The 27,473-nt window shown below is 37.9% G+C and overlaps 2 protein-coding genes, 1 non-coding gene and 1 pseudogene across 5 annotated transcripts in view; 2 read left to right on the top strand and 2 right to left on the bottom strand.

Annotated features, from left to right (window-relative positions):
* The window catches only part of LOC149024471 (protein LNK2-like), a 62,622-nt gene extending 61,065 nt beyond the window's left edge, over positions 1 to 1,557 (bottom strand). For all 3 annotated transcript variants that reach the window (XM_089144693.1, XM_089144695.1, XM_089144694.1), the window contains exon 1: positions 1,267 to 1,557. In XM_089144693.1, the coding sequence (XP_089000819.1) occupies positions 1,267 to 1,290 (24 nt within the window). In that variant the 5' untranslated portion in view covers positions 1,291 to 1,557. The remainder of the gene's footprint in view (positions 1 to 1,266) is intronic.
* Positions 1,558 to 2,663: 1,106 nt separating this feature from the next.
* TRNAR-ACG (transfer RNA arginine (anticodon ACG)) lies at positions 2,664 to 2,736 on the top strand. Its single transcript has one exon. It is a non-coding gene; the product is annotated as a tRNA-Arg (tRNA).
* Positions 2,737 to 22,171: 19,435 nt separating this feature from the next.
* Positions 22,172 to 23,476, top strand: LOC149024469 (arogenate dehydrogenase 2, chloroplastic pseudogene; annotated as a pseudogene).
* A 140-nt stretch (positions 23,477 to 23,616) lies between these two features.
* LOC149024468 (annexin-like protein RJ4) lies at positions 23,617 to 25,450 on the bottom strand. Its single transcript, XM_089142956.1, has 6 exons — positions 25,305 to 25,450; positions 24,927 to 25,072; positions 24,618 to 24,836; positions 24,297 to 24,509; positions 24,117 to 24,206; positions 23,617 to 24,029 (listed from the first exon to the last, which is right to left on the bottom strand). Exons 1-6 carry the CDS (start codon positions 25,375 to 25,377, stop codon positions 23,823 to 23,825), a joined length of 948 nt encoding a protein of 315 aa, XP_088999082.1. The 5' UTR covers positions 25,378 to 25,450; the 3' UTR covers positions 23,617 to 23,822.
* Between the last annotated feature and the right edge of the window lie 2,023 nt (positions 25,451 to 27,473).

Here is a 27,473-nt window from a genome sequence, read left to right as displayed (position 1 = left end):
TATCTCTAAATCTATCACGTGCTTTGCATCTTTCTTATGGAATTCACAATAGGTATAGAAGGACACAACCGAGATCATTCAAGATTCTCATACATCCCAACCCATGATGTGAATCTAATTCTAGGTTTAGGGTTTCTTGAAAAGTTTCCCTAGAATTAAGGATCTGCCCAGAATCTTCCAGCAAAATAATCAGTAATTGTATGGGATACCTAAGGGTTGCTCTGAAATAGATGGGAGTTGGATGGAAACACTAGGGAATAATAGACGGGTTCTTATGAGATGATGGGAAAAACCTAAATCGCCAACAAATCCCCATGGGAGGGGTTTTGAGATAGCCATAGTCAATATGGGATGTAACAAAAATAATGGGGAAGGGAAAATATTATTCCATTACCTAGAAATAATACAATTGCCAAATTTTGATGAGCCTTTTCTTTAGGGTTGCAAAGATAACCCAAATGATACATGATGATAAGAGATCAGGCATCCAAAATATTGACAGCAACTTTGGATTTTGATATTACATCAATCAAAGTAAAACTAAATTTATAGACTTAGAACTTTTAAGCTCCTACCAGAATTATCCTACTACCACTTGGAACTAGGAATCCAGAATAAATAAATTTAAAGGATAAAGAAGAGAGTTAAGGAGATTTCTCATATCTAGAATTTCAGGGAGTGTAGATGCAAAAATACAACAAGAGGTCATTTTAAATCATCTGGACTCTCTTATTGAATTGGTTTGATTAGAATAATGCATTCATAAACTACTAACACTTGTATAGGCCACCCTGTCTGATGTTATTCCTTTGCCCTTCTAACCCCACACTCTTAAGCCTCTTCTTGTCTCGTCTGCATCTGTAGAAACAGTATACAGCAGAGGGACATAACAGAAAATGGAAATGTTAGGTGAGATCAGTCTCCATGAATCTATTAACCAAGTTACTTTTTTATTAGTTTTAATTGATATGATAACTTAAAACCAATAAGCAGTAACTAGTTAGTTCTTCCTCTGTTAGCACATTATATGCCACTTTCTCACTATAAATTGCTACCCTAACAATGCATTGTACTGATAGACCCATAACTAAAGAAAACCACTAAAAAACCACCTTCACAGTAACTTTTACCTCTTCCCATTACAAAATTATGGACCACCAAAAAGCAACGAAGTTATCTCAAAACCCAAGTACCATCGAAGGTGAAGCAAATTTTAATTTATTTGTGTTAAAGCTATAAAAACAACAGGGGCCGTAGAATTCTTACCTCTTCCTCGTTCCACTCAAACATTTCCGATGAAGAAATAACAGATCCCAATTCCAAAATCCAGTTCAGCGAATCGCTTGGAGCTCCACTTGAACATTTCCAATTCTGCTGAAACGAACCTAAAACAATTTTCTTCTTCAAGACCCAGAAACTACCTCATACTACGATTTCCCAAACATCAAAAACTTAACCATCAACAAGTGCGAGATCAAAGTACAGCTAAATTTAGTTTTTTACTGTAAATCGTCTTCCGGAGCTTTCCAGAGATGTTTAGAGAGAGAGAAAAGGAAGAAGAGCAGCCTCCATAGACTAGAGAGAGAGAGAGAGAAAGAAAGAAATAATTGGGATTGGATGGCCGGTGCCACGTGTGACGCGATGTACGTGGTTGATTGGCAGATGTAATATCCGTTTCACATAGTGCCACGTAGGATAGTCGTATCTTAAGTTGTGGCATCGAGGAGACTATCTAATACTAAAACCTGATTGGTTGAAAGGAGATTTGAATTTCATTTGGGAGTTAATTTTCATGTCATTTGGACTTCAAATGTAATTATTCAGTTTTCCCGTGGGTTAGTAGGTAATTAGACCAAGGTTTATAGCTTGTAACATAGGCAAAGGTTTTGGGCCCGTGGCCCACGTGCGGGGTATCTGGAAAGTTCTGGTTAGTGGTGGAAATCGTCTTGGAAGTCGTTGTCTATGGTTCAGCCGGAAGCAAAACCACCAGAATTTTCTTTCGTTGCCACTTGTCAGTCTTTTTGTGATTAATTTTAAGGTCAAAAAAGTCACCTGATTGTGAGTAGGTTTTGAGGTTAAAACAGTCATTTCGGTAGCACTTAAAGAAGATTAGAAGAAGAGTCTAGCGAATAAGGGTAGATTAGTAAATTTAGACGCTCGTCTTCTCAAATCTCAATCTCCGAATCTCCTTCTTCTTACTTGCTGACCGCGGCACTGCCGCTGCTACAATGACTGCGGCGATCATAGATCTTCCAAGTGCAGGATCAGCAAACTGTGAATGTAACATTTGGTCTCTCAGGTCATCAATCGAACATCATTCAATATCAATTTTCTAACCTCCTTTTCCCTTTAACTCTGCATTCAGAAAACAGAGCACTCGAGAAGCGATGGAGATCGTTTCGTCAAACTCATGTAACCGATGTGATATATCTAGAAATTGAAGACTTTAAGAATATTGGAACTGAGAGTAGCTAATGAATCGGCCAAGTAGTTGATAAATTTCCACGAATATCATGAAATCAGCATAGCGTCAAAGAGCACATTTTGATGGGCACCGGAACCCTATATCTCTCGGCAGCGAGTGTGGGGAAGAACCAAACGAGACTGCCGTTTTGTGGTAAAAAACAAATAATTTTATTTTCTGTTACCAGTTAGCCATGTAAGACTTCATGGCCCAATGGATAAGGCGCTGGTCTACGGAACCAGAGATTCTGGGTTCGATCCCCAGTGAAGTCGCTTTGTATGTTCATTTTGCCGGACTTTTGAAAATTTACATCTTAATGGGTCAGGCTAGTCCTTACCCACCTTGACGATCTCAATTTTTCGGTCTCTCCCTTGCACCGTTTCTCACAGGCTCTACTGTAAAATTAAAGCCAGAAAAAACAAAGAAATTTTCATAGGGTTGCGATAATTTTGGTTAGGATTTGGTTTTTTGAACTCTGACCTTGATTATGATGGGTCAAATCAACCTCATACTCGATTGATTGATTAGGAGATGCGAAATTCGGTAAGCCTTGATTGATCTTGTCTCTGACATATATCCTTATCTATAATTATGATTGAGATGAAGGGTTAAATTGGGGTCAAATAAAACAGAAAAGGCAATGTCAAACACCCAACTATGATCTTGATTGTGATCTGAATAGTGTTAGCCTAACCATCCACATAGCCAAAATTTTAAAGGACTTTTTAAAATCCTGACCTTGACTTTGATGGGACAAACTTAGCCCATTGTCACCATGATCGCTGGATGTGATTCTAAGAGCCGAACAAGAATGAATGCTACACAGAAGAATCAAGATTAAGCTCATTGCCAACCAACTCCAACACTCTTTTTTTTTTTTTTTTTTTTGTACAAAGAAACTTTTTATATATAGGTATAGGGATATTACATATGCCGCTGGTAGGAGTTGAACCCATGATCTCTCCACTGAGAAGTCAGGTTCCTAACCATCCTACTACTCCTCCATTGGCAACTCCAACACTCTTTCTACACTAGGAAACCAGATCCCTCCCTTTCATACAAACTCAAGCCTATCTGCAACACATTTCACGATCAAAGGTGTAGTATTGCTTGTAGTAGCGATCCTTCTATATCCTATTAACAATCAAAATATGGTTGGAAAAAAATATCTCTATTTGATGGGACTTTTTCCTATACCTATGAATTCCATTGGACCCAAAAATGATAGAATCTTTTGGGTCTTCCAATATCAATAGATTGATTTGTTTTCCTTTTGCATCTTCCAAAAGGAAAAAAATATATTTGTTAGTTATTTCACGGATCCGAAAGAGAGTACATGGGTAACAAAGTGAAGGGATTTCCATCTAGTGGCTTTGAACAGGGAACGTCGGTTCTAAAAACAAAGGTGAAAATCAAATTTGGCACTGAAAGCATTATTTATTTCCCCAAGGGCGAAGGGCCTAATTGGCAAAAATTGGACTGCATAACAGAACATTCAAATTTTTAAAATTTGAATGATCTGTTGAATGAATCAAAGTCATTAAAAACTCAAAAATGGAGTTGATAAGATGAGTTTCACTCAAACTCAACTACAATATTGTATTATCCTTGTAACTCTTTTGAATTTTATTATAAATTAAACCCTTCTTATCATGAGCAAGATAGTGAAGGGAATTTGTTGTAATGAGTTCAGGGGTATTTTAGTCTTTCCATGGGTTTTGGGATTGCTTTTGTCTTATTGATTTGTATTAGGGGCAGGGTTGTCTTTTCCTAATTCTATTTTTATACAAGAATTGGGGGTTAGGGTTCAGTTCATTCATTCGATCAAACACACTCTCTCTCCTCTGTTTCTTTTTTCTCTCCTCTCCTCTCTAGTTTCGGTTTTCTGGTTACTTGAAGAACCGAATGGTTGCTGGCTCATGTGCTTGAAGCTGCTAGATACAAGACTGGTAAAGTGTGATTGTTGAAGCTTGCTTACTTCTTAAGGCTTGAGAGAATCCCTGGTGTTTAGTGGTTCGGTTGCCTTGAAGAAAAGGATTGGAACTCGGCTGAAACAGGTGCCTTCGTTCTTGTTTAGTTAATCCTTTTCTTGTCTCATGCTTGGGCTCTTGTTGGGTAGATTTCATAGTGCTGTAACCACCTTCTTTGATATTCTTCGATTGCATAAGCTTGGTGAGAGCACATCTCATCCTTGGATGTAGGTCGAAAGACCGAACCAAGTAAAAATCCTGTGTTGTGTGTTTGAATGTTTCCTCTCTACTGTTCTATGGTATTTATCCGTTGCGTAATGGTTAGAATTCCTAACAGTTCTTGGCATCAGAGCTCGGTTCTGTCACTGGCTGCAACTGTTAACCATTGATTATTTTTGAATACTCTGTTCTTGCTTCTTTTCATTAATTCTTTCATCACTTCACCCTTTTCTGAATCAGTACTCATGCCTTCGTTCCGTGCGACTCCACTCCTTCGTAAGCCCCCTTAGAGATAGGGGCGAGCTGCCTTGTCTACGAGCTTCCGCTGCCCATATGCTTAACAAGTTCTGCTGATACAATTCTCACATTCGTTTACAATTTTTTGGTAACCCTGATCTCAGACCGAAACTAGTCTAGGGTTTTGCTAAATTGATTTAGGGCTTTTCATGTAATTGATTGTATGATGTGATTTGTATATAAAATCCCTAATTCTTGATCTGATTTTGCAATTATTTTGGCTCTGTTAACCTGTACGTAGGTTCGGCCATTAGGGTTGCTTGTATATAATTTGGGGCTTTTGTTGAATGCAGGCTGATTGTATGAAATTAATTATAATTTCATGTTTATAAACTGATGCTAATCAAATCTTGATTCTCAGATTGTTAATTGCATATAAGTTTGAATTTTTTATTTGTATTGTCACTTACTGTTAACATCATTCTTTATTATTATTGAAATATAATATTCATATATAGTCTTAAAGATTCTGTTATCTTGTTCCTTGTCTCAAATCTGATATTGGTTACTATACATTTCAGAAACTGTTTTAGTTAAGTTCTGAATTTATTTAGTGGATAATATCAATTGTGTTACTGGTTTACTTAATTAGATACAATCTGATTGTATATTCTTCATTTGTTTGTCATGGCTCCTACCCGATATGAGTTGGAGAAATTTGATGGTAAGGGGGACTATATGGTGTGGAAGAATAGGATGCATGCTATTCTTGTACAAAACAAATGTCATAAGGCATTGAAGACTGATAAAGAACTTCCCTTGTCCATGACTGATGAAGAGAAGGAAGATATGCAAGATATGTGCTATAGCACTATCATTTTGCATTTGAGTAACACCGTAATGAGAAGGGTAAGAGAGTGTAAGACGGCTGCCCAGGTTTGGCTTAAACTTGAACAACTATATATGGCTGCTTCTATTCCTAGTGTTACATTATTAAAAGAACAATTGTTTAGTTTCAAAATGGATGCTTCTAAGTCTTTAACTGATAATGTAGAAGACTTTTATAAATTGTCATGTGATTTGGCTGGTTTGGATGAAGAGTTATCTGATAATACCCTTGCTATCCTATTGTTGAAATCTTTGCCTGATTCTCATGTTGGTGTCAAAAATGCTATTAAGTATGGTAGACAATCTATAACCCTTGATGATGTGATGAAAGCATTGAAAATTAGGGATATAGAATTGAAAACTGAGAGGAAGGTAAAGCATGTTAGTGATGGCTTGTTTGTTAACTCTGATAATAAAACCATGCATGAAACTAAGAAGAAGTTCAACAATAATAATAAGAAAAAGAAGAAGTTTGTTGCAAAGAACACTAATGTTAATACAAATAAGAATTTTAATGGAAAGTCTTATAATAACAAAAGGGTTTGTTATTATTGTAAGAAGGAAGGTCACATAAGAAAGTATTATAGAGAGAGACTTCAAAAGTTGCAAAGTGAGAATGGAAATGAGAGAATAGAGGCTACTAATGTGGCTGATGTTACTAGTGATGCACTAGTGGTTTCATCTTGTAGTGATCATGATGCCTGGATCTTAGATTCAGGCTGTACCTTTCATATGACTTCTAGAAGGGAGTGGTTTTATCACTTTTGAGTCTATTAGAGGTGGTAAAGTTTTAATGGGTAATGATCATGCTTGTGATGTTATGGGGATTGGATCAATAAGACTTAAATTGAATGATGGGACTGTTAGAAACTTAAAGGAGGTAAGACATATACCTGGACTTAAGAGAAACCTGCTATCCCGAGTCCAGCTTGATACTAGGGGTTTTCATTATACCTCTAGGGATGGTTCTCTTAGGGTTATGAGGGGTAATAGTGTAATTCTAACTGCTGATTTGAAGAATGGTTTATACTTCTTAAATGGAAGTGTGGTTTTAGGCATGGTAAAAAATTCGAGGGAAACTCAAGTTTCGACCGGGTGAAAATGGGAAACTTAAGTGGAAACTTGGGAAATTTCGAGAAACCGAGGACTTTTCCAAGACAAGTTTCGACAGGTTTTAGAGAGTATTTTGGGGTGGGATCCTGTATTTAAGCTAATTAGAGTATAAAGAATGCATTTGTTGTATTTTGCTAAAAAAATCAATGTAGATATGTCATTCAATGTACATAACATCAATTTAGAGTTGTCCAAAAGTACATTATAAACTTAACTACTTAAGCACATAACATTCAATATATAATTTCTAACTTCAAAATAGTTGACAATAAAAGGAAAATACAACTTAATGTTAAGAAGAGTGCCAAGAGTGGATTCATCTTATGAGCTGAGTAGTACTATGCCTGTAACATCCTCTCCTCCAACCAACGAACATAGACATCCCATGACATTTTATGCCTATGGTTGTCAAGTTAATCGACAACTGTAACTTTATGAGTCTGGTAATCAATATGCTTAAAAGAAGTAGATAACCAACCTGAGGGAATATGCACTTTGGATAGAGAAGTCCTGATGGAGGGGGTATATGTCGTGGGTATTTGGGGAAACATGAAATAAACAAAAAAATTGAAAATTTGGGAAGCTACAAAATTCTCGGGAAAAAAGTCCCAAGTTTCCACAAAAATTCCTAGGTTTCCACGAAATTTCACAAGTTTCCACGAAATTTCCCAAGTTTTCCCGAAATTTCCCGAGTTTCCCACGAAATTTCCCAAGTTTCCCATGAAATTTGAGAATTTTTTTTCCTCATGAACCAGCTGGTCCAATTGGGTTGAACCAAGTTTCGACAAGTTTCAATAGGTTTTGAGGTTTCGACAAGTTTCGACGAAATTTCGATAGTTTCGATAGAAACTGAGGAATTTTTTTCGGTCCTCATGAGTTTCGTTTCGCATTTTCCAAAATGGGAAATTTCAGTGGAAATTTCGCAAGTTTCAATGGAATTTTGTTCTATGGGCATAAGAAATTGGGTCATATAAGTAGTAAGGGGCTTGGACACTTGTACAAAAGTGGCCAGATAAGTCTTAGGAAATTTAGCCCTTTGACTTTTTGTGATGTGTGTGCCATGGGTAAGCTCCATAAGACTAAATTCCCCCATTCTTCATATAAGACCTCTCATGTGCTTGAATATTTACATTCTGATTTGTGGGGAAATCCAAATGTACCTTTATCTCTTTCGGGTGCCCAATATTTCTTGTCTATTATTGATGATTACTCTAGAAAGACATGGCTGTATTTTCTTAGGGATAAATCAGCTGTCTTTGATAAATTCCTAGAGTGGAAAGTATTGGTTGAAAATCAAACTGAAAAGAAAATCAAGAAACTTAGAACTGATAATGGTCTTGAATTTGTGAATGAAAAGTTTCTGATTTTTTGTAAGGAATATGGTATTACTAGACATAGAACATGCACCTATACTCCTTAGCAGAATGGAGTGGCTGAGAGGATGAATAAAACAATCATGGATAGGGTTAGATGCATGTTGATTGAATCTGGCCTAAGTAATAAATTATGGGCTGAAGCCGCTAGTATAGCTTGTTATGTCATTAACAAATCTCCTTGTTCCTCTGTTGACTTTGAAACACCTGATTTTAGGTGGAGTAAAGTGCATACTGATTACAATTTATTGAAACCCTTTAGTTGTGTTTGTTTTGTTCATCAAAACAAGGGTAAACTTGAGCCTAGGGGTAGGAAGTTTATCTTCCTAAGGTATTCTTTAGGTGTTAAAGGATATAGGCTCTGGTGTTTACAAGATAAGAAAATTGTAATTAGTAGAGATGTTAAATTCAATGAACTTGAATTTCTGAAAATTGATTCATCTATTGTTAGACCTAACTCCAGTGATCTAGACAAGGCTATATTTGAGGTGGAGTTAGAGGATAAGTCTAAAAATGTGGTTGATGAATCTGATCCTAAGGTTGAGGATGATGATCTAGAAGTTGGTAGTGATTCTTTTGATGTTAAAGAAGAGCTTAAAGATGAGGATCCTTTAGATGGTTATTTATTGGCTAGAGATAGGTCTAAAAGAGAGATAAAGAGACCTTCTAGATATGCTAATATGTGTGAATCTAATGGTGGTCCAAATCTGATTTCTTATGCTTTAAATGTAGCTGACCAACTTGAGGGATGTGAGCCTAGAACCTATAAAGAGTCTCTTGGATGTGGGGACAGCAAGCTTTGGCTTGTTGCCATGGAAGATGAAATGGAATCTTTAATGAAAAATCAGACTTGGACTCTTGTAGATAGACCCAAAGGAAAGAAACTAATTGGTTATAAGTGGGTTTATAAATTTAAGGCTGGTATTCCTGGTGTTGAACAACCTAGGTATAAGGCAAGATTAGTAGCTAAGGGGTATTCCCAAGTTGAGGGAATTGATTATAATGAAGTGTTTTCACCTATTGTGAAACATACTTCTATTAGAGTTCTTCTTGCCCTGGCTGCTCTCTTTGATCTTGAACTTGAACAATTAGATGTGAAAACTGCATTCTTGAATGGTAAGTTAGATGAACATATTTATATGGTTCAGCCTGAGGGCTTTGTTGTGAAGGGGAGTGAGACAAAGGTTTGTTTATTGTTAAGGTCATTGTATGGCTTGAAACAATCTCCTAGGCAATGGTATAAAAGGTTTGATGAATTCATGCTTAAGAATGGTTACAAGAGAAGCTCCTATGATAGTTGTATTTATTATTGTGAGTTTAGCACTAATTCTTTCATTTATCTTTTACTTTATTTTGATGACATGCTTATTGCATCAAAGGATAAATCTCAGATTTGTAAGTTAAAGTCTATGTTGAAATCTGAGTTTGAAATGAAAGATTTAGGGGCTGCTAAAAGGATTCTTGGCATTGATATTCATAGAGATAGGCCTAGTGGTGTTTTGACCTTGTCTCAGGTTGGATATATTCATAAACTTGTTAACAAGTTTGGACATGATAATATTAGGACTGTTAATACTCCTCTTGGTGCTCATTTCAAGCTTAGAATGGATTCTATTGTTGCTGTAACTGATAAACGATATCAAGAATGTGTTGGTAGTCTCATGTATTCTATGGTTTGTTGTAGGCCTGATGTTGCTTATGCAGTTAATCTTGTTTGTAGATACATGAGTAGGCCATGTGATTCACATTGGGATGCAGTTATGTGGTTATTGAGATATCTGAAAAATTCTGCATCTTATATAATTGTTCATGATAACTCTTGTGTTGATAAGTTAGACATTGTTGGATATTGTGACTCAGATTTTGCCTCTGATTTGGATAATAGAAGGTCCATTACTGGATACTTGTTTACTCTTGGTGGGAATCTAGTGAGTTGGAAGTCCACCCTTCAACATGTGGTGGCTCTTTCAACCACTGAGGCTGAGTACATTGCTTTGTCTGAGGCTGTGAAGGAATGTATGTGGCTTAAGGGGCTTCTAGGGGAGCTTGGTTTTCATGACTTGCATTCTCTTGTTTATTGTGATTCCCAGAGTGCTTTGTGTCTTGCTAGGAACAGTGTGTTTCATGAAAGAACAAAGTATGTTGATGTTAAATTGCATTTCATTAGAGATATAATTGCTAAGGGTTTAACTGATATATGTAAAATAGATACTTCCATTAATCTTGCAGATATTATGACTAAGGTTGTACCTGTTAATAAGTTTAAGTCTGCCTTATACTCATTGAAATTATTATCTCGATAATTTGCTTTACATTGTTTTATATTTTGTTTGATGGGTTGTGTTTCTCTCAGGTTTATGCATCGGCAAAATAACTAAGTCAAGGTGGAGAATGTTGTAATGAGTTCAGGGGTATTTTAGTCTTTCCATGGGTTTTGGGATTGCTTTTGTCTTATTGATTTTTATTAGGGGCAGGGTTGTCTTTTCCTAATTCTATTTGTATACAAGAATTGGGGGTTAGGGTTCAGTTCATTCATTCGATCAAACACTCTCTCTCTCCTCTGGTTTCTTTTTCTCTCCTCTCCTCTCTAGTTTCGGTTTTCTGGTTACTTGAAGAACCGAATGGTTGTTGGCTCATGTGCTTGAAGCTGCTAGATACAAGACTGGTAAAGTGTGATTGTTGAAGCTTGCTTGCTTCTTAAGGCTTGAGAGAATCCCTTGTGTTTAGTGGTTCGGTTGCCTTGAAGAAAAGGATTGGAACTCGGCTGAAACAGGTGCCTTCGTTCTTGTTTAGTTAATCCTTTTCTTGTCTCATGCTTGGGCTCTTGTTGGGTAGATTTCATAGTGTTGTAACGACCTTCTTTGATATTCTTCGATTGCATAAGCTTGGTGAGAGCATATCTCATCCTTGGATGTAGGTCGAAAGACCGAACCAAGTAAAAATCCTGTGTTGTGTGTTTGAATGTTTCCTCTCTACTGTTCTATGGTATTTATCCGCTGCGTAATGGTTAGAATTCCTAACAGAATTCTCTTCAACAAACTTCAATCTAAAACTTCTATATGGTATTAGAGCCGCTGACATATTGTCACACCCCACCCAGCCGGATCCAGTCATATGCAAATACCCGTGGGGGTGATACACTGCAAGATCTAGATTTAGTGACAATTCCATACAACACATGATATAGTATAATTAAATGGACAGGAAATAAATCAAGTTCAAGTATTTGATTATCAAATCTGAAATAAAAGAATTACTATTGTCCAAAACTTCCATTCAAAAACTGAACACTAGAGTTCTAATAAAAGAAAGAACGTTTGAGGTCTGCAGTGGAAAATAATCCAAGGAAAACTTCTAAGGAAAGGTATCTCCATAGGATCAATCCTGATACGAACAAGAAGCATCATGTGCTTCCACTCCTTCTCTGATTACGCCCTCCTAGTAACCACTTGACAAAGATCCTCAACGAAATTGAGGTCCTCATAACCTGTAGAAAAGTCTAAAGTAAAAATAAACATAAAAAAATGAGTTCATAGAACTCAGTGAGGGTAACTAACATCCATTTCATACATTCATCCAATTTCCAATTCACAATCCAATAGATAACCAAGAATTTATAATATAAATAAGTAGATGCATGATGACATGATAATGATATCCCTAATTCTATCATATAGTTTCTATGGCAGACAAGCATTAAATATAAACACCAATCTCCTCTGGGTGGTCTCAGTCATTCTCCCTCAACAAGAGGCGTCTATTGGGTTCTCCACGATTGTTGGGTAAAGTCCTGTTGAATCGTAGTTAGGGTGAAGGTCATCACTCTCTCACATCACTGTTTGGTATGAGATTTGGCAAGTGTCAAGGATAAACCTAAGCCCAGTGTAAGGTCATATAGTCTCGTACTATGTATGGTCTGGATATCTTCCCTCATGCTTAGTGCCCTTTTGGTTCAATGCATTCCCACCTATTAATGGAATCCTCAACGGGAGGCATCTGTTGGACCCCATTCCTTAACCCAACGGTCATCCACATATCATGGGCAGGATGCTCTCCATGTCCTCTCACTGGTTGGTCCGATCTTGAGCGCACAGGAGCCCTTATCTATTATATGCAACCCTACCTCTCTATGATGATAGTGGGCATGTACAACATACAAAACCCAACCACTAGCATCACGGATTAACCGGCTTCAATACCCCTGCTGGAAGTGTCACACCCCACCTAGTCAAATCTGGTCATACCCGAATACCTATGGGGTGATACATCGCAAGACCTAGGTTCAATGACAATTCCACACAATATATGATATAGCAAAATCAAACAAACAAGAATAAATCAAGTTTCAAATATAAAATTATCAAAACCGAAATAATGGTTACAATCATTCATTACTTTAAATCAAAAGGTATAATATCAGAGTTTTGAAAAGAAAAGAGGATAGTTTTATTCGCAGTGGAAAGTAAACCAAACTAATTCTCTAATAGAAACCAACTCTATAAGAATAGTCTTGACACTAGCATGAAGCTCCATGCGCGTCCACTTCTTCTTTGGTCACTCCTTCAAAATATATTGGCAACGAATCCTCCATTTGGAAGAAGTCCTCATAACCTACAGTATAATCTAATAAAAAAAAGACATATAAAAATGAATGAATTCAACAGAACTCAATGAGATCAACTCAACATCATATCATGCATTCATTCACAAGATTCCACACCACACCTATAACACGAATATCGATAATGTAATTAGTGACAATGATATGATATATGAATGATTATGATTTATGCTTCTAACTCTATCATGAAGTCTCTATGGTAGAACGCATTTAAGTCATTCACCAATCTTTTTTGGGCGGTCTCAATCACTCTTCCCTTACGACACTCAAGCATGTCTGTTGGGTTCTCCTCAATTATTGAGTAAAGTCCTGTTAATCAATGGTTGGGGATTATGTCACCACTCTCTCACATCACCATTGGTATAAGATTAGACGCGTGTCTAGGATAATCCTAGGCCCAATACAAAGTCATACGGTCTCGTACTACATGAGATATAGATACTTCCCCTATGGCACCAACCAACTCGTTCAAGTATCCAATATCTCCCCTCATGCCTAGTGCCCTATTGATTCAATACTTTCTTACTTATGAATGGAATGTTCAACGGGAAGCATCTGTTGGACCCCATTCCTTAACCCAATGGTCATCCACATATAATTGACAGGGTGTTCTCCATGTCCTCTCAAGGGTTGGTTACCGGTCTTGAGCGCCCATGAGCCCTTATCTATTATATGCAACCCTACCTCTCTATGATGATAGTGAGCCTGCTTGACATAGGACCCATCCACTAACATCACGGGTTAACCGGCTTCAATACTCTTGCCGAAAGGGTAGTAGTACTCATGAGGTCTCCTAACCAAACACTTCTAGACATGCCCTAGATATGTCAACCATTAATCAGGGAAAGCACCAAGGGCACCATAGGAATGTGTCCCATACCACATCCACTGATGTCCAATGACAGAAATGCCAAAAGGGCATTGGGCCTAGGGCAATGGGTGAACTCACAACTCTAGTTTGCAACATAAAATAAAAGGAGAAATTTAATTCAATATCATCCATATATTTTCATATTAATAATTTAAGTAAAAGAAAAACTCAATCCATTCAATCTCATCCATCTCATACATTCTCATATTACCATTTAATGAATATTAACAATTAGAAGCAAATTTATTTATTTACCTTTCAACAATCACATACATAACCACAAGATAATACTAAAGTAATGCAAGATATCAATAATTAAAATTTAACTAACATAATTATACATGTAATATAAGGTTAAGTATATTCCTCATTTTCCAATTAGATTCCTTTCTCCAAAGATCAGTAATTTACTCCCACAGCTTGGTGATTAAAGATACAAGATACATAAACCTATTTATGCAAGAGAAATAATTATCACAAATTAGAGTCAATTTGGGTTTCAAAAGATATCCCAAAATCTTCCCACGAAACAGAATCTTAATCACTAGTTTAAAAAGGGTAGTTCTCAACCTCATTAGTGAATGGTAAAATTTTGAAATCTTTTGCAAGGGAACGTACCATTACTCCCATACTCAACAGAAACATTAATACAAGAAAAGATGAGCATCTAGGATATCTAACATTATTCCCTTTCAAAGATCCCTCAAAAGAAGATAAGAGAAATTACTCCCAAAACCATGTATAAGAGAAGGATTCGAATCACGAATCACCTTCGGAAGGATGGGAACCTCTCTTCTCCTTGGTTTCTCCTCTTCCCGCAGCCTCAACCTCATTCTTCCATAATGAAATGCGGTTACGGATGAGTTAAAACATAAAATAGGGCTAAAAAACTCGAAATTTCGTTTTTGCCCCTAAATAGGAAATGGGGGTGGGGGGTTGGTTCACCAAACCTGCCCAACTTACCGTCCATGGTTGGACCCCCAAACGGACTCCGAATTCGGTATTTTTGGCTCGTTGGAAAGGACTTTCGATGATCTTCGATTTGATATCTTATTCGCGTCAATTGGATTCTCCATCGCCAATCTACGGACGTTCCAAAATCACCCTTTTTCACCATCGTGATTAATCTTCTCTCTTCACTTAAACTCTAGGAGAGTTGTTGAGTCATCACAAGGGTCATCCACCAATATTAGTTCCATTTTTAATCCTTCGAGCTCGACTTGAATGGCCCACAGTTGTCGCCGACTCAAGGCCCGGGTTCTCGGTCTTGAAACCACGGGTTAAAGGGGTAGAAATCTGGGGTATTTCACAAGAAGGGTAGTACTCATAGGGATTCCTAACCCAACACTTCTAGACACCTATCAATCATACATTTGGGTTTAATGCCACTAACATAAGATCACTAGGGTAATGGGCGAACCCACAACCCTAGTAGAAAATACAAGGTAAGGAGAATAATAACATTCCTCCTCTTTCTTCTCATACATAACCATATTACTTTCATAACAATAATATAAGATTCAAATGCAAAGAGCAATATCAAAACATATAGCTTCACCTTCCTTTCGCGCAAAGTCTCACACAAGTATATCATGGCAAATAGAGATTTACATCAATTTATATCATCAATGAAAACTAAAATAGCAACAATTAAATTATGCAAAAGATAGTTAGTCATTCCTCACCTTTCACTTGGATTCTTTGCTTCAAAGTTCTAAATTCACTCCCACAAGAAGGTGATTAAAAGATTATTAAACCTATTCATGCAAGAGGATTAATAAAAATAAAGTAGAAGTTAATTTGGGTTTAGAAAATATCTCAAAATCTTCTCACAAAAACCCAAACTGAAAATTAGGTTCTAATTTACCATTTAAAACCTAATTCAGCAAAAAGTTATTATTTTGCCACTGATTCAAAATCGAATCGAAACAAAACTATGGAAAAGTCTAATTGACAGTAAAATGATCCTAAGGGTACCTTCAATTTGATCCAATTCGATCTAGATCAAAAAGTCCCAAATTGACTCTCCTAAATCGCCCGTGGGCGACTCAGAGAGTCAAAATGCAAAATCTTTCGCAAGGAACAACACCACTATCTCTTATACAAAAGAACAACCTCAACAAGAAAATTCAAGAATGTTCAAAGAACCTAACATGCTTCCATTACCATAATCTCATCAAAAGAGAGAAGAGAATTTCCCACAAAACTGTGTCTAAATGTAGGGTTTAAGAATTCTAACATTTCCTAACGTTCCCACAATGATCCAAGTCCCAAAGCGCCTTCTATTGGTTGAGATCCACTATTATCCTTGGTTTCTCCTCTTCCCACAGCCTCAACCTTGTTCTAGCATAAAAAAAAAGTGTTTAAAGGTGAGTTATAAAATAAATAGGGTTTAAAAACTCGAAATCCCGATTCTGTCCTGTAGTAGGAAAAGGGACGGGGTTGGGGCGATCGATCGGTCCATGGTTGGACCCCAAACGGACTCTAATTCCGGTGATTTTTGGCTTGATGAAAAGGTCTTTCAACGATATTTGTTTGATTCCTTAATCTAGTCAATCAGACTCTCCATCATTGGTCTACGGACATGTCAAAATCGCCTTTTAACACTATCGTGATTAACACCCCGATGAGTCAGGGTGAAGGTACAAAGACATTAAGTTAATTCTACTATCTAAAGGACATTTAGGTAATTTATATTTCAAATTTTAAATGAGTTGAATACAAATAAATGTATTTTGGTCATTTTACACCTTTACTTAATTGAAATGTAATTGTGAGTAACCTGTAATTTTGAATGCCATGTAATTTATGAGGTAATAGTGAGGGCTGTGTAATTTTTGGGGGTGGGGTAAAATATTACCATTATAGTTTTTTTTCTTTTCCTTTGTTTGAATTCCGGTGTTAAAATTTCCCAAAGGGGTCCTGAGATTAATCATCTTCTCTTTGTTGATAATTGCATGTTATTTTCCCTAGCCACTATTTCAAATGCTGTGAAGGCTAATACTTTACTTCAAGATTTTGAGTTGGTTTCGGGATTGCATATTAATCCTGATAAGTCAACTGTCTTATTTAGTGCCAGGACCCCTATCCAGGTTAGGAGTGATATTACTTCCACTTTTGACATCAAAGAGGCTCAGTCACATGGGGTTTACATTGGTCTTCCCTCTTCTATTGGAAGGTCTAAGGTCCAAACTTTCTCATTTGTTCTTGAGAGGCTGACTTCTAAGTTATCTGGTTGGAAGGGGAAATTGTTAACTCCGGCTGATAAGGAAATTTTGATTTAAGCTATGGCTTTTGCACTCCCCGTTTATGCTATGTCTTGTTTCCTCATTCCAAAGGAATTATGCCAAGCCATGAACTAGAAATTCGCCAGTTTTGGTGGAAGGATGACCAAGGGAAAGGTGTTTATTGGGTTAAATGGGAGACTTTGTGTAGGGGTAAGAGGGAGGGGGGACTGGGCTTCCGTGATGCCCATTGTTTTAATAAAGCTTTGCTGGCCAAGCAAAGCTGGAGACTGTTGACCAACCCTAATTCATTATGGGCCCAAGTTATGTATGCAAAATACATCAAAGATACACCTTTCCTAGATTGTATAGCTCCATCTTACAACTCTTGGGGTTGGAAGAGTATACTTATTGGTAGGGATATACTCAATCAGGGTTTGATTAGACAAATTGGGATTGGGACATCAGTTAATATTTATAAGGACCCTTGGATCTCTTCTTTACCTTTCAAAGGTATTTGTAGCCCTCCTCTTAATCATAGCCCTACTTGGGTGAAGGATCTCATTAATTGGCAGGATTCACAATGGGATGTCCATCTTCTTCAATCCCTTTTCTCTCCTATTGAAGTGGAGGCCATTCGTACCATTCCCATACTTAGTAGTGATACTCAAGATAAATGGATTTGGTATTAAACCTCTACTGGAAAATTCACTGTTAAATCTGTCACATCCCCCCAGCCGGTACCCTAACTGTCATACCCGGAAGTGTGATCCACAGCCCCGAAGATCAAGTATCGAGGAATCATCCTCCCACATATACAATAACATAATCATAAACAGGAAATAATCAAGGTTTAAATATTATAAACAAGATTCAAATCAAGAAATGAATAAACAATATAATCAGAGTGCGGAAAATGATACCAGATATCCGAATATATCAAAAGAGGTAGAAAGAGGCGGAAACTCCCTCCACAAATACAGCGAAACGTAGTATAAGTCTAAAAGGAATAACAACTGAAACAAAAGAAAATAAGAAAGATAACTAAACTAAGAGTCTTCTATCCTATAGATGACATCTTCAAAATAGTGACTTCATCAATCCAACAGAGATGTTCCAATTCCACGTTGCCTCTAATCGTAGTACGGAATGTGATCGCCTGAGGGATCATCAGAGTAATCTTGATTGTCGCCAACACCTTGCGTGTAGTACGCTTCATCGGCTTGCGCTTCATTGTACTGTTCTTCATAGTAGTCAGTACCTGTAGAATAGTCTAACAAGAGATTGTACAAAAAAGGAATGAGTTTCGAAGAAACTCAGTAAGGTAGTTAATCCATAACAACATAAATAACATGTGGCAGAACATAACAAGATGCAATGCAATATGAAACAGATAATATATGTATGCATCTAAACTCTATGTATGCTGGTCTCTATTGGTAGACATGCTTTAAGTCATAGCACCATACTTCTTTGGGTAGGTCACGCGTACGGCTCCTATTGGTAGTGGGTCCGGCATCCCTCGGGACAATACATGGCTGGGGTTAAGTCACCTCTCTCACATCACCATTTGGTCTAAGTACTGGCGCATGTCAGGGTAAAGCCTAGCCCAATGCAAGTCATCTACTCAGTTACATCAACTCAAGTCCAGATACTTCCATTCCTCGCCTCAGGCAATCCTTTCCGGTATCCTTTCCACTAGTGTCCTAATAGTCCCGGACTACGGACTCATCAACCCTATTGGTTATCCACATGGTAAACGGGAAGCTCTCATGTCCTCTCACAGGTTGGTTACAGGTCTTAAGCACCCATGAGCCCAAGTATAGCCATATGCAACCCTCCAATAAATGGCCCACAATATGATTCCCATCCTCTCACGGGTTGGTTACCGGTCTTAAGCGCCCGTGAATCACACTATTACCACGGGTCTTTCGGTCTCAATACCCTTCCGATTTGGGTCTGAAATAACGGGGACATCCTAGCCAAACACTGCTAGACAGCCCTAGGTATGACATCCAATGATTCGGGAAAGCGTCGATGGGCATCTTCGGAGAACATCCCATACTATTCCCTCTAATGTCCAAGGACATAAGTGTCAAAAGGACACTTCCCAATCCCAAACCATACCTAGTCAAACACATTCTCAGATCAGTCATGTTATACACAACCAACAATTCATCATATAAAAGAGAATGTAAAAGCATAAGCTAATCGTTAAACAATATAGTGATAAGCAATTCATATAAGCTTAAATAATAAAAAGAAAACATAAGTGAAGTGCTACTGTAGTTACAGTAGTACATCAGAAGTATAAAATATAAGAACAGTAAACAAACTCATAGTTTCATAAGGTAGAAACCAGAGAGTATGCGATCTATGTAATTAAGGAATAACTGTCCTTACCTTATAACTCGCAAAGGAATCTTAGGGAATCAAGTAAGACCTTGACTAAACCTGAGAAGAAAGTCCTAAACAAGTGTATACAACATATTAGGAAAGATACCTAGAAGGAAAGATATCAAAACAATCAAAACAGACAAAAAATGAGGTTGCTGTACTCATTGGTCGATTGGATTGGTCTACTGCCCCAGTCGACAAATGAGTCGACCAACCGAGACAGTAGCCTTCAAGAATCATAATTTTTGGGAAAATAGAACTGAATTTGGTGGTTCAAAAGGGTACAAAATAAGGGGAAAACTACAATGGCAGTATACTAGTATATAGAGGACATCAAAACACTAATCGAATCAAGTTTTCAAGTTACAAATAAGGAACCAAAAAGTTACCCTAATTAGGTTAATCATGGATTATGAAGAAAGTAATGGTATGATCAAGGATAAAGAACTAGAGGTTGATAGGTTACAAATCTTGTAAAGAAAACACATTGATTGGATATTAACATGATAAAAATATGGGTTCTTGTTTTGACCCAAGAAACTAGGGTTTCAACCTTTATGGCTCTTATGAAAAAGGTTGTGATCACAGGATGAAAGGGAATAATTTGTTTGGTCAAAAACAACAAGAAAATCATTCAATGATCAAGTTTAGATTAACATAAATATTGCCCATGAGGTTTCCCTCGCATGGGAGATTACCAAAGGTTTCCAGAAAGATCATACAAGGGTTAGGGTTTCAAGAATTAATTCGGCTAGGGTTGAGATCATAACGATGATCATAGATCTCAAAGAATAGAATGAGATCATGGAATAGATGGTTGCAAGAATGCAGCATCTCCTTCCTGATCTCAATCAAGAACAAGATTAAAGAAATTCAGAGATGTAAAAGAAAAGAGAGCGTAGACATATCTTTGTTGCAGGAGGAAGGAATTTACTTGAGTTCTTGCGAGATATCAACCAAGGATGCAAGGGAATTAATTAGAAAAGAGTTCTAACTCGTTCCAGAGGCTTAGGAGGCAGATGAGGCGGAGTAATCCCGAGATTAGACTTAAATAGAGTAGCCATGACGTAATTAGCAAAAATAGAACCAATTGGTCAATTGATTGGTCGACTGGTCCAGTCGACCAATCAAGACAGCAAGTTCAAACAGTGGATTTGAAGGCTCAGATCAAGTCCAAACATAAAAGGGTTTTGCATACACCTAAAGTGACTTACCTAGTAGGTAGAAATGCCTTCAAACCAATACATAGAGCACTCCAAGTCCATCAACTAATCCGATCTTCAACAGGATGCAGTTTCCATAAATGGAACATTGACATCAACACTCATGGATTTCAATTCAGCCACCAAGTCCTCTACAGAAATGGCTCAAAGCTGACTTCTTGCCTTACTTCGGGTTGTCGGACCTACAAACAACAGGGTTTCCGGGTTAAGGTTAGGGCTGGGTTTCACAAAATCTGCTTATTCTCAATGCCATGCTATGACAGATTCACAAGGTAATACTGCTTCATCTTCTTCCATATCATTGCTTTGGAAACAAATTTGGCAGTTTCATACTCTCCCTAAAATTAAACATTTTCTTTGGAGATCAGCTCATGAGGCTATTGCAACTTCAAATTCTTTATTTGTTCGACATATTGCTTTAGCACCTCTAAGCTTAATTCGTGGTTGTGGTAGGGAAACTGTTACCCATGCTCTATTTTTTTGTCAGCACGCAAAGATGTGTTGGGAACTTTCTCCCCTACGCATCAATATTTCAGATTTTTGAGGGATTGACATTCATGATTGGATGGAGTTTATCCATACAAAATTCAAGGGATGTGGAGATATGGATAGGGTGAATCAAATTTGGAGCGCTATGGCTTGGTTGATTTGGAATACTCGGAACTCATCTATTTTTCGTGGCCTTGATATCTCAGTTAGATTTACTATGTCACATTTTTCTTTCATTTGTGCTGACATTCATAATTTCTTAACTGGGTCATTTTTGGCAGGGGATTTTGCTTCTCCTACTATTCTGAGACCATCAGAGGATGTTGAATGTTGTCAAGTGTTTGTAGACGGTGCATGGGATAACCATACAAACAAGGGAGGCAGGAGCTGTATTTTGTGGGATCATCGAGGTTCATTTATAGCTGCTCAGTGTAAGGACTGTTTGGGCTGGTCTGATACAGCAATGGAACTTCTTGCCATTCGAGATGGTTTACTTTTAGGAAGGTCTTTGGGGGTAGAGCAAATCCAAGTCAACTCTGACTGTATGCCATCGATTCTCTCCTTGCAGGGCCTTCCTTCTTATTTGGACTGGATAAGTCTTAGTTTAGTTTCAGTTATTTTAAGAATTTCTTCTACTTTTAGTTGGGTGTTTTTTTAATTATATTTCTAGATTTTCTAATGTTTTTGCGGATTTTTTGCTAAGGGAGCTCGTCGTCTCTCTTTATGTAGGTCGTAGTGGACTATTCCACCAGTGTTTATGATTGATCCGTTTGTATTGTCTAGATCTCTTGGCTTTAACTCTTTTTTATAATTAAGTTTTCAGTTTCTTGGAAAAAAAAAAAGAAAAAAAATTCCGGGTTGCAAATTGAGACCTTTAACAGGATCCTTTTTTGGCCAACCCTCTAACAGGAATTAGTTGTAAGAAAACAGAACGGAAGAATGGAATCGCCACCTTCAGAATTCTCGTTACTCACAACCACCACGTTAGATATGGTTGGAAATCCTTCATATTTATGCCGAATCATAACAGCCATTTTGGCTTCTTCGCCATAACAGAGGCCGTCCCACCCACCCACCCCACGGCACCAAGGAGGAGGAAGATCGATCACTGAGTTCGTCGTTGCAGAGAACCCTCTGGCCTCTGCAACCAAATCTTCTTCGCTTCCAACGAGAGTTTAGAATCTCGTTGGTAAGATTTTCTCCAATCAGATTCTAAGTGTTAACGCTTTCTTTTATCATCGTGGAACTTATTGCTTTTCTTCATTGTTTACAGGGAGGGGAGTACATAAAGGATGACGCTCACATTGTCTAGCTCGCAACCATCGAAAACCATAGCATTTGGAGCTGTATCTCGTCGATTTCATCCAATTTCTCGCTCTTCTCGTCGACCTTATTCACTTTCGATTTCATCACATATCATTGCGAAAAATCGATCTAATTGGCGTAGGAGCTTCTTCATCAAAGCAATAGACGTTTCTCAACCTTATTATCAAGAAATCCAGAAACTTGAACGCTCTAACAAAACCAACAAACTCAAGATTGCCATTATTGGTTTTGGTAATTTCGGCCGATTCCTGGCGAAAACTCTTGTTCGGCAAGGCCACACAGTCTCGGCGACTTCGAGATCCAACTACTCTGATTTCGCCACCAAATTAGGGGTCTCCTTCTACTCCGACCCTCAAGATCTCTTCAAAAATCAACCGGAGGTCATTCTCATCTGCACTTCCATACTCTCCACAGAGTCTGTCCTCAGGAAATTGCACTTGACGATGTTGAAACCAAGTACCCTCTTTGTTGATGTGCTTTCCGTGAAAGAGATGCCTAAGGACTTGTTACTCCAAATCTTGCCTCCTGAGTTTGATATACTCTGTACCCATCCAATGTTTGGGCCTGAAAGTGGTATCAACGAATGGACAGATCTACCTTTCGTGTATGACAAAGTGAGGATTGGGAATGAAGAAACAAGGATCAATCGATGTGAAAATTTCCTCAACATTTTCGCACAAGAGGGCTGTTGCATGGTGGAGATGTCTTGTGCGGATCACGATAAGTATGCAGCAGGTACCCAGTTCATCACTCACTTCATAGGAAGGACTTTAGGGAAGATTCACTTGGTTTCCACTCCCATTAATACCCAGGGTTATGCAAAACTCTTGATACTGAGGGACTGTACTTGTGGGGACAGCTTTGAACTTTTCTATGGTATGTTTGTGCACAACAAGAATGCTCTAGAGCAGCTGGAGAGGTTGGCCATGGCTGTTGAATCAATAAAGAATGAGCTTATAGGCCTACTTGGGAAGGAGATGAGACCAGAAACTAAAGAAACACCAACAGACACAATGAGGTGAAATCTATTAGTTGAAAGATAAAAGAAGTATATAAATCAGTCACTGGATTATTGTGGTTTTTATCTTGCAATTTTGTTCTACATATTTAGATGATAATTGGAATTACTTCGAAGTGAATGATCAGCAGATAACTTCTACTAGCATCATGTAACACTGTAGTAACTACATATTACATCTAATGTCATGTTTTTTTCAAAGTCAAGATCTTGATCTTGAATCCAGTAATGAATCCTAGAAGAGTTACAGAGATGATCAATAAATGCTTAGAAATCAAAAGTGCCAGCTCTACTGATGTAGAGAAAAGAGTTTGAACCTTCTACACAACACAAACTATAGCACTAGACCAGGAAAACATGATTCAACAAATTCAAGGAACTAACACAACCTAGTGCCCCTCAGTCCCTACCAGAGTCATCAGGAAAGCCTTGTAGTCCCCTGAAGTTGCCTTTCCTATGGCATGCTCAAGAGGTGCGCTGTTTCTTTTGTAATAAAGCTCTTTGATATCCTTCAAATCCTTCTCCGCACGCGTAACAATCACGCGTGTGATATCATCTTCATCAGCCCCTGTCTTGTTAATTCCACTGCGTAACACCTGAATCATAACACCAAGAGTCCCAATAACTATAAGAGCTTCAAATTAAACTAATGATGCCTTTGTCTTAGTTTAATAGAAACTCACCTTCGCCAAGTGCCTTTGAGGGGCATAAATGCACCTGATAGTTGTGTGCAGTGCGCTTAAAAATTCTTCTTTGGAATCCCCTAACAGGTTCTTAATACATAAACAGAATTCAACTTAATTCATTAGATCAAAGATAGTTTTTGAACTGTATTTGTCATTCATGGCTTGATAAATCAATACCTTGGTGATCGAAATGCCATGCTCATCCCTGTAGTGGTTGAAGGTTGCATTGAGCTGTGCTTTACTCCTTGTGCTCAGGATTCTAATTATCTCTTCATGGTTAAAAGCTGTTCCTCGAATGGCTTCGTGAAGGATACTCGCCTCTGACTCTGCTAAACTTGTGTTTATCTCACCTCCATCATACCTATAAGTGCCCACTACCGCAACCAAAAGCTGTTAAACAGAAATGATCACAAATTGAAGGGAATTAGTGATCCACATAAAAATAACCACATGAAACACTGTAAATAAAGTTTGTCTCCAATGTATAGAGGCATTTGCCTTCCGGAAATCTCCCTTGGTATGAGAAGCAATGTCTTCTTCTAGGGAATGCCTGTATAGAGATTGGTAGGCCTGCTTCACTGCCAAGAGCTCATCAGGAGAGTGAATGCACGCAATTTCGATAATCACCCGGTAATCCTTGGTTACATGCCTTAATGCCACATTAGCTAACACTGCATCTCTGCTGGGTGGATCTAGCATCCACCTGTATATTGCTTTCTGTTTTCAAATAAATTAAGTTGTTCATTAATGTTGATTACAAAGCACAGAACATGTTTTTTTTATGTGGTTGGATGTATAAATATCAACCTCAAAATTCCCATATAGCTCAGATTCAAGCCGCTTGATAAGATCCTCATGATAGATCTCTTCGTAAGCTTGCCTGATTTGTTTTCGTTGAACTGCATTTCTGTGGCCAAGTATTGAGATTATAGCTTTCTCATTGGTTCCCCATCCTGATAAAATGAAATTGGAACAATAAACTCAACTTGAAGCTAAAACCCGTAAACATAATTACAGTTCTGCTTTGAAAAAAAGGTTGAGTGATGAGTGAAAATAAAACTAGAATTAGCTTACAATCTGATGGAATGACAAGAACCCTTCTCCTTTACTTATAATATGGAACTACACTAACACAAAAATATGGATTTATTGATTCAGGGAAAGAAAAAAGGGAAGAGAGATGACCTTCACAAGCCTTTCTGAGAGACTCAGCATCTTCAACTGGAGAAGTGTGGTCAGGAGCTATAAGGGTAGCCATTGCTGAGTTCTTCCTACTCTTGAGAGCTTCTTTTCTTCCTCTGTGTGATCAGTTTGTACTGAGGCAATCTGAAACCTACTTCTACTCTTTTATAATACGACATTCATAAAAACCAACGCTCATCTATCCTTATTTTATGTTCCTAGTTTTTATTTTTGGGAAAAGTAGCATTTGATTCTCTCACTTCACTGTTTGGTTTCCTATTTTATTAAGAAATTGCATTCGAACTTCTCACCGCCTTCAACCTACTACCCACCCTTCTACCAAAGAAAAAAAAAACCTACTACCCCACTTTCTGCAAAGGTGGTGGGAGGCAATATTCCTAATGCTTCGCCCAACTTAAAAACTTTTGAAATAAAACAAGAGATGATTAAATGAAGATGTCAAATTTTAAATGCATCCATATAGATATTGCAAAGCCATGCATGTGAGAGGGTATACATTTAGGATTAAATACAATTTTTTTCTTTTTTTTCTCGGGGAACGGGGGGTTGGGATATGTCTCTTTTCAACTCATGTGAAATGGAATATGACTTTGGGTACACGATTATGTATGTAAACATAGGACCAAATTAGAAAACATTTTTGCTGAAATTTGTTTATGTTCTTTATGTTTTTTGGGCAAAAGATCTATACACCATATCATCGTGTTATCAATCAATCTATGGGGATGAAAGCATGTAAAATTCATGATCATGTTTGTTGTATAAATTTTAGCTTGGTCCCATGCCAGTGGTTAAACTAGGTCCATGATCTTTTATAGAAGAATTTGAGTTGACTAAGGTGCTCGACCTATGTCCTTGGGACAATTTGAAGACAAAATGGGACGAATGGTCAGGAGTGTACGTTCTATGATTATACAGGCAAGCCACAGGAAAAAAAAAAGTGCTCAGGACCTTGGAGGATGAAGCTGGAGAGGATTAAAACTCTAGAAATTTTTTTCTAACTAAATGGGATACACAACCAGGATAACACATCTACTAAGGAATCCTTGGATCAGTTATGGAGATCGTATCTCATCATGAGTTTAACAATGGCTGGAGTCTAACATGTTGCATGAAGATCGAAGTAGAGTAGAAGAAGGAAACCTGCCAAGTACGTGCCAAGAACCTGCAAGATACGAGCTCGACCTTGGAGGGTCGAGGTACGTCTCCGACGATCAAGTCAGTACCAATAATATGATCTCAACTACTCAATAGAGAATTCAAGTAATTGATCACAAGAAGTATGATTACCTCCTCTCTAGTGTTTACCAGAGGTCTTTATATAGTGTATGGTGATAGAGTTATATTCGGAATAACCCTGAAGAGAGTTATTGTAGGAGAGTAACTCTTTAGAAGAGTCCTTTTACCTAACTAACTCTCTTCTCCAGTTGTTGGGTAGTAGGAGTCTACCTTCACGAATCGATCTTATACTATTCGGATGGATTTATTAGTGTGGTCGGTCCTATCATGAACCTCCTGGTCGGACCCTGTTAGATTGCGAACCTGGTCGGATCGTGCAACCGCCGGTTCAGACCGGGGATATAGAATGACCATTTTAGTCATTAACATAAACCCCTTGCAACTATCAGTACCGAGCAGATGAAGCGTTTTGTCAAGCATAACATATCATACAGATATGGGGTTCCAAAAATATTAGTAACCGACCATGGGAAGCAATTCGAGAACGCAGCATTCTCAACATTCTGCAAAGAACAAGGGATTGAGCATAGATTTTCTTCAGTAGCTTATCCTCAGAGTAATGGCCAGGTTGAGGTTACTAATAGAACCATGCTCGACGGACTCAAGAAAAGGCTCGACCAGCTAAAAGGGAGATGGGTAGATGAACTACCTAGTGTACTGTGGTCATACCGAACAACTCCAAGGACGACCACAGGAGAATCTCCATTCCGACTAGCGTATGGAGCAGAAGCTAGAGTCCCAGTAGAAATCCAAATTGGATCACTTCGAGAAATAGAATTCGAAGAAGAAGCTAACATCGAAGGAATGCGAACCAATCTGGATCTAATTGACGAAGTAAGGGACAAAGCCCAGTTCCGTCTTGAAGAATATCAAAGAAGAATAGCGACATATTATAATGCCAAGGTTCGAAAT

This window comes from Hakea prostrata, chromosome 2 (genome assembly GCF_041222555.1).
Source record: "Hakea prostrata isolate BN-2017 chromosome 2, UWA_Hpros_2, whole genome shotgun sequence".
NCBI lineage: Eukaryota > Viridiplantae > Streptophyta > Magnoliopsida > Proteales > Proteaceae > Hakea > Hakea prostrata.
Note: the sequence above shows the minus strand (reverse complement) of the source record. Positions and strands in the feature narration are given on the sequence as shown.